General features: G+C 49.1%; 1 protein-coding gene across 1 annotated transcript in view; it reads right to left on the bottom strand.

Annotated features, from left to right (window-relative positions):
• Positions 1-308: 308 nt before the first annotated feature.
• Positions 309-7663, bottom strand: part of Cilp (cartilage intermediate layer protein) — a 15269-nt gene continuing 7914 nt past the window's right edge. The window contains exons 5-8 of the mRNA XM_021173190.2: positions 6873-7187; positions 6084-6192; positions 4597-4754; positions 309-2867 (exon numbers count right to left, since the gene is read on the bottom strand). Coding sequence (XP_021028849.1) covers positions 499-2867; positions 4597-4754; positions 6084-6192; positions 6873-7187 — 2951 coding nt within the window. The 3' untranslated portion in view covers positions 309-498. The remainder of the gene's footprint in view (positions 2868-4596; positions 4755-6083; positions 6193-6872; positions 7188-7663) is intronic.

The following is a 7663-nucleotide window of genomic DNA, read 5'->3' as shown; positions in this document are numbered from 1 at the left end:
ACCCTGCCTCAAGACAAAACTGTGCATGGACACCAAAGTTCTAAATTCCCCCAAAGAAATAAATGTTAATTGCATTTCACATAAAAACATTGTTTATTTCCTTATTCACCACCATTTATATATATATGGACTGTGACAGAGACTTTGCTTACATCTTGTGGAACATGGTCAAGAAATATGTTTTATCGTTATTCACTTGAGCCTCAGTATTAGATTATCATTAGTGTAAAGGCTGGCAAAACCATACAATAAGAAGTGTGTTTTCAGCCAAAGCTGCAGACGTTTACCAATTCCTTTTGTTTCTTTTAAAGAGGGGAATCTTTGTTTTGTCATCGTGGGGGCCCTGTGCCGATCAGTATCACGAGGCAGAGACAGTAAGTAAAGGCACAAAGAAGCAAACTGCACCAAACCAGTTTAAATTAACAAGTGACAGTGTGTGCATCAGTCTCACGACAGCTGTCACATGAGATGGACAGAGAGGACTAAGCACCACAAGACTTAGTTGCTCAGAGGTTGTTGAGCAACACCAGAAAATCTCAGAGGGGCCATGCTTCCACGCCGGCGTAGGCCACCCCTGCTTGCCCGTTGTTGCCTCATGGCTGGTACTCTTCCCTGGACAGTGCCTGTAGCTGGGGACCTGGCTGGTGTGCTTTGGAGGTACTGGAAGGCACTCTGGCGGCCTACCTGCCTTTCTGCACAGTTAAAGGTCAGGGCGACTCCCACATTGCTCTTCATGATTCTGGAGGAACCATCGGAAGTGCCGTCAAAGCACCGGCCGAGCGCAATCTCTTTAGCTGTACGAGGGTCCTGGTCAGTAACAGTATAGATACCGTAATTGTGGCCCAGAGGGTCCAGGGGTGCCAGCATAGTATACTCACTGGTGTCATTGTTGACTGCCAGGGGAAGGTGGTTGACCAGGTACTCGTGCAACATCGAGTTAACACTAGCTCGATGGCAGCTGCCCTGGGGGATAACCTTCACTAATGTGCGGTCTACACGGTCTTGGTCATACAGCATTCCACTGCACTTGAACTCCAGGCAGGCAGATGAGACATTAGGTTGGTCTCTGTCCCGAGTACTCTTCACATCCCGGATCCCATAGAGCTTCCCCACAGTCTGCCGGTGGGTGCCTCCCATGTTACAGGATCGTACATTCACCTCCAGTGGCCCCACAATCTTAACCTTGATATAGCAGGCCCTGAACTCCATTGGCTTGGGCCACCATGCCAGGTAGTCTTCAGTCCAGCTCATAGGGTCATCTTCATTGAAAGGAACTGTGTTATAGTCATAGCGATCCCCCTCGATCTGATAGAACCGGAAGTGAGCTGCACTGGGCGGTGCCTCCTCACATGCCCGAAGGTTCTCAAAGGCATAGATAGGCCCATTGCTCTCCTCAGCTGAGTTGGGCCTTGGCTTGGCCATACTGATTTGGAAAGCCGTCTTTTTGACCCGTGGATCCTCATGGTCTGTCCGACGGTATTTAAGTTTGTTGAGGTAAGGCTGAGGGACACCGATTGCATTTGGGTTGAATTTAGGAGAAGACTCAACTGCCTCTAGTTCTTCTCCAGAAAGGCTTGCCAAGACATAGACAGAGTAAGCATCGGGGGACTGATCATCACAGAAGGCAGGCAGGCAGGCCCCATTGGGCCCTGTGATGACACTGTCAAATCGGCCCCAGGCCCTGGGGTTAGATGAGAAGCCAGTTCTGGGCTCCAGATTGATCACTGAGACCACAACCCCCTGAATTTGCTCACTGGGCAGGAACCTCTCGCTCCGGTAAGTCCTCACCTTAATGAAGCACCTTCGGCTTTCAGGGACGTCCAGGTTAAAGAGCCTTCTCTCCCGGATCTCCATATTGCCCACTAGGAAGGTTCTCTCTTCCCTCTTGTTCCTCCTTTGGCTTTCAAACTTGAAATCCCCTTCCTCTTCCCACAGTCCTGTGTCTGGGTTGAGCGACCAGAGTTTCATGGCCGGCACATGCTCTGGCATTTTGACCTGGGTTGAGTCAAGGTGGACCTTCACCTTGCCAGCATTAAGTGACTCGGAAGTGGCCTCATCTCTAAAGTCCACTGAAAACATACCATATGTTCTAAGGGGAAAGGTGTCTCCTTCATCATTGATGAAGTTGAGGTCACTTTGGGCAGCTGTGGCCGTCGAGATGTTCCGAGGATCCAGGAAGGTCACACTGGCCTTTACCTTTCCTGTGAAGGGCTCCCCATTCTGCCTATAGAAACTTTTGGATGGAATCTCCAGCTCAGCCACAGGGTCTTCACCAATCACCTCTCCCAGGGGGATAATGTTGGTCTCCATGGCTTCCAACGTGATGGGCTCTTTCTGCCGAAGCATCTTGATCTCGTGGAACACTGCGCTTCCCTTCTTGTTGAAGGGCAGCACTTTGGTTGTGTTGACAAACTTCTGCAGCCTGTCCACAAATGTGAGCACCAGCCTCTCCGTGTCCTGGGGGATGTGGAGGGTGAAGGTGCCTTTGTAGCCAGTCATACTCACGCGGTTATTCCCCATGTACACATGGCCAAAGCGCATGGGCTCCCCGTTGTCAGCAGCAGTGACTCGGCCCCGGACGATGCTCCGTGTCTCTGCGCATCGTTGGCAGCTGCACTCCACAGCCACCTTGGTGGGCAGTGTGTACCCACTGCACTGGATCTCCCTCTCCTCTGTTCTGGAAATGCCGCAGCAGTTCTCCACAGCATCTCGGCACCGGATCCCATTGTCCTGCTGCCCTGCACAGGTCTTGACCGGGCAGCGGCCTACGTCGTAGTAGAAGGAATTGCTGGCGTTCTGAAAGCAGTCGTGGGGCAGCCGGATAAGGTAGCTCTCTGGGGTTGGGTTGCAAGGAGTCTCATCATGTGCTAAAGAAGAAATGGTGTGGATGTTAAAGTGTATGTGTATGCCTTATTCAGAGTACTTCAACTCAGTGGGCTCTCTCTCTCTCTCTCCCCTTTCTTCTCTTCCCCTCTCTCTACTTTGTCTCTGTTTTGTTGAGACAGGGTCTTGAATGGCCCAGGCTGCCTTTAAACTTGTACCCAGGATGATCTTTAATTCATGATCCACTTGGCTTCTACCTTTCAAGTACTGGGATTGCAAGTGTGTAAGTACTCGAGCTGGTGAGATGGCTCAGTGGTTAAGAACACTGGGTCTATTCTTCCAGAGGTCCTGAGCTCAATCCCCAGCAACAAATGTGTGCCTCCAAGACAACCTGGTGTGTGTGTGTAATGGTGGTGGTGCTGCTCTGTTGCTGATGCTGTTGGGGGCTGAATCAGGCTCTGTGTATACTAGATAATTGCTCTATCACTGAGTCACATCCCCTCCTAGCTACAGTTATCAAATGACTTGTGTATCTGCAACCCTGAGGTATGGAACAGCTATTACTAATCTTATTAGGGGAACATTAGTTGCTGAGGCCCATAGAGTAGCAGTTCTCAATGGAGGACTCTTGAGAATGTGTGAGGGTCTTTTGAGATTGTCGGCAAAATTGGAAGTGTTGCTGGTATATAATAGAAGGGAGCGATTCATGATCTATGACCTGCAGTGCCTGGCACTTCCTACATCTCAGTGATTTTCACACATCCCAAGAAATGTAGGTAGAAACCTTATTTTTGTTTTTATTTTATGTGTATATGAATGTTTTGCCTGCATGTATGTCTATGTACCATTTGCATGTCTGGTGCCTACAGAGACCAGAAGGCTACCCACAGAGTCCAGAAAAATGAATCTCCTGGAAATGGAGTTGCAAATGGTTGCAAGTCACCATGTAGGAATAGAACTTGGGTCCTCTGGAAGAGTAGCCAGTTCTTTTAACCTCGGGGCCATCTCTCTAGCCCCAGAAACCCCCGTTTTAACTGGGCACGGTGCTTATAATCCTAGTACTTGTGAGGTGGAGTCAGAAGGGCCATAAATTAAAGGTCATTCTTGGACCCATAGTGAGTTTGAGGCCAGCCTGGGCTACAAGAAAACCTTGTCTCAAAAAACAAACAAGGCAGAAAGGCAGGTAGATCTCTCTAAGTTCAAGGCTATGAAAGAGAAGATGACCTTGAATTCCTGATCCACCCTCTATCTCCCAAACGCTGGTGTTACAGACATGTGCTACCTACCATGCATTAACCTGGGAGGAGTCTATTTCTTGTCTATTAAAATCTACATTTTTATTTTAGCTACATTTTTCTGTCCTTCGGAGGGCAAGTTGACACATTCTCATGTAGCCAACGCTAGTCTCAAACTCACTATAAAGCTGTTGCTGACCTTGACCCTCTGACCCCCTTCTTGCCCCATCTGAAGCTGGGCTTGTGCAATGCTGGGACTGAACCAAGGGCTTCATTCTCGCTAGACAAGTACTCTACCAACTGAGCCATATCCCCAGACCCTGCATGTTTCTGTCTTGTTTGAATTTTACTTACATTTCTACACACACACACACACAAAACCTCAAATGATGGTGCTGTGGCAGCCAGACTGAGTTCTTCACTGTATCCCAGAGAGCCTAGCACTGCGCACATCACAGACTATCCCAAGCTTTTCCTGCCCAGTGATGTAGCCAGCCCTGTTGCAGATCCGGGACCCTCAAGACCCAGACAGGCTTACCAATGACAGTGAGCTGGGTGACCTTGGACTTCACAGACCCAGCATCACTCTGAGCCTTACAGAAGTACTCCCCTGCTTGGTCCTGCTGCAGGTTCCTCAGCACCAGCTTGCTCTCGTGCTTATAGAGGGAGGGATCCAGCAGTGTGTTGTTGTGGTACCTGTAAAAATGCAGAGGTGGAGCTCCGGAGGGGGTGTGGGGGGCAGGGGAACAGGGTTAGATGTGCCAGGAAGATGTGCCAGGAAGCAAGAGTTGGGGATGGTTCACTTTCACTTGGCTTGCCCAAGAGCATATGATTAGCTGGGGGTTGGAAAATTGCTTCTAAATCCCAGCTCCACCTCTTTTTTTGTTTTGTTTTGTTTTTGTTGTTTTTTGTTTTTTTGTTTTTTCGAGACAGGGTTTCTCTGTATAGCTCTGGCTGTCCTGGAACTCACTCTGTAGACTAGGCTGGCCTCGAACTCAGAAATCCGCCTGCCTGTGCCTGGGACTAAAGGCGTGCGCTCAGCTCCACCTCTTAATTGATGGGGAATCTTATAGACAAATAGGATCACTTCTCTGAATTACAACTTTCCACTCTGTAAAACAAGAGTGGTGATCTCCAGCTGACCTCCCAGAACTATAGGCTTTCCAAACAAGCCTAGTGGTTGTAACTGCTTATAGAAGGGTAAAGAATTCACACCTAACACTGGGGATTCTGATCTTGCATGGGGAAGCAGGACTGAGAAATCTTGCAGGATGGTCTAAGAATATGCATATTAGGACTCTAAAGTCAAGAGACATTTTGGGAAAATGAGCTGAGCTTTAAGGTGTAAGAGGACTGGCTGGTTGTCTGGGCAACCTCAATCCTGCAGGTCACCACTTGTAAGTACCACCAGGTTTTACTATACATGCCTTTATTCTATTAGTCATCGCTACTGTTTAGTCTAGACACAAGGCAAGCAAGCTCTGGTTGCTAAGAGAACTAGGCAGGGGCTAGAGAAATGGCTCAGCGGTTAAGAGCACTGACTGCTCTTCCAGAGGTCCTGAGTTAAATTCCCAGCAACCACATGGTGGCTCACAACCACCTGTAATGGGGATCCGATGCCCTCTTCTGGTGTGTCTGAAGACAGCAACAGTGTACATGAAATAAATAAATCTTTTTTTTTTTTTTTTTTTAAAGTTTTTTTTTTTTTTTTTTTTTTTTTTTGAGTTAGGGTTTCTCTGTGTAGTCTTGGCTGTCCTGGAACTCACTCTGTAGACCAGGCTGGCCTCGAACTCAAAAATCCGCCTGCCTCTGCCTCCCAAGTGCTGGGATTAAAGGCGTGCGCCACCAGGCAAAAGTGTTACTCTTAAAGAGAGAGAGAGTGAGGGAGAGGGGGAGAGAGAGAGAGAGAGAGAGAGAGAGAGAGAGAGAGAGGGAGAGAGAGAGAGAGAGAGAGAGAGAGAGAGAGAGAGAGAGAGAGAGAGAGAGAGAACTGGGCAGGGTAGCTGGCTGAAGCAGAATACACACCAGAAGTACTTATCCGGACTGGGTTTCCCCGTGGCTTTGCAGCACAGAGACACACTCTGCCCAGCCCGACGTGCTTTCATCTCAGGGTTCATTACAATGTATGGGGTCTCTGGGAGAGAAGATGAGAAAAGTGTTTGGTTTTCCTACTCTGTGACAGGCTCTAAAGAGCCCTGACTCCTCAGGGTCTTTGATGGTTATTTCAATTGCATGGCTTCATCCCACCCCCTGCCAGTCTCCAGTGGCCCCCTAATGCCCAAAAGAACTGATCCCCAGTGGACTCCCCTCCTCTACCTCCTCCGTCTGGGACCTGCTCCCATGAACTTGTCTGGTAGCATCTGGGTGAACCTCTGCTAGCCACACACTAAGTGCTACAAAGGACAGAACTCATTGCTTCACTAGCGCAATTCCCGGTCTTAGGCCCCCAGCAGAATCTTTTTATAACTCTTCTGCTTTCCAGGCTCCTCTGTGACCTACAAACCTCTATGGTAATTGACCGACTATTTTAGACAGTAGGTCAGGGAAGTCCTCATGTCTTTGGGTGCTGGACCTACCAACACCCTACACTCTGCACTGAATTCAGCCCCAAGGCAGGGGTGTGTCTATTTGAGAAACAGACAAAGCTCTTGTGGCTGTAATAGATTGATTCTGCATAGCAGGAATGAAGAAGGGAAATTAGGAAAAGCCAGAGGATACAAGGCCTGTGGGTCATAGTAAAGGTTTTGGGTTTTACACCTTAGTTGGGAAAGCCCTCAGTATTGTAACCCCTCCTCCCACAGGGCGAGTAATCACCTGCCCTCACAAACTCCGCATTGATGGTGGCTGACTTCAGGCTAGTCTTGGGCATCGTGATCATAATTGGGGCAAACTTGGTCTTGGTGATTTTCAGGATGGTTTTGCCATCAGGACACAAGCCAGGAACTCGGAACCTCCCGCTGCTGTCTGTTCGGGTCAGCATCTTTGGTGCCTTGGCCAGCAGGTAGACAGTGGCTCCTGGAGCTGGGCCACCTCCAGGGAGGGAGACGGCCCCATGAAGCATGAAGTCCTGGCACATGCAGGCATCACAGTCAGCATTTACCTGGCCCATGGGGCAGGTCAGGTCACAAGCTGTGGGACAAGGAGCCATATCAGCAGGACTTTATGGAGTCTGACCTGTCCTATCCCCTCGCCCAGCCTGGATGCTCGCTTATCCTTACCTGCCTGTACAACTAAGTCCTAGCTGCCCTTCAGATTTCACCCCAGAAACATCCCCTAAGCAGCTTCCTGATTTCTTTCTTTTTTTGGAGGGGATTGGGGGGTGATATGTGGGAGTGATGAATGTTTCAAGACAGGGTTTCTCTGTGTAGCCCTGGCTGTCCTGTGACTCACTTTGTAGACCAGGCTGGCTTCCAACCTGTCTGCCTCTGACTCCTAAGTACTGGGATCCAAAGGCTTACACTAGCACTGCCCAGTTGATTTCTTAAGCTGTGATCGATTATTGACAATACATTATGTTCTTGGCTGTCCTGTGTCTCTTCTCAGAGCAAATGGCATGAGTGTGATGGTTTGTATATCCTTGGATCAGGGAGTGGCACCATCTGAAG

This window comes from Mus caroli, chromosome 9 (assembly GCF_900094665.2).
Source record: "Mus caroli chromosome 9, CAROLI_EIJ_v1.1, whole genome shotgun sequence".
Lineage (NCBI taxonomy): Eukaryota > Metazoa > Chordata > Mammalia > Rodentia > Muridae > Mus > Mus caroli.
Note: the sequence above shows the minus strand (reverse complement) of the source record. Positions and strands in the feature narration are given on the sequence as shown.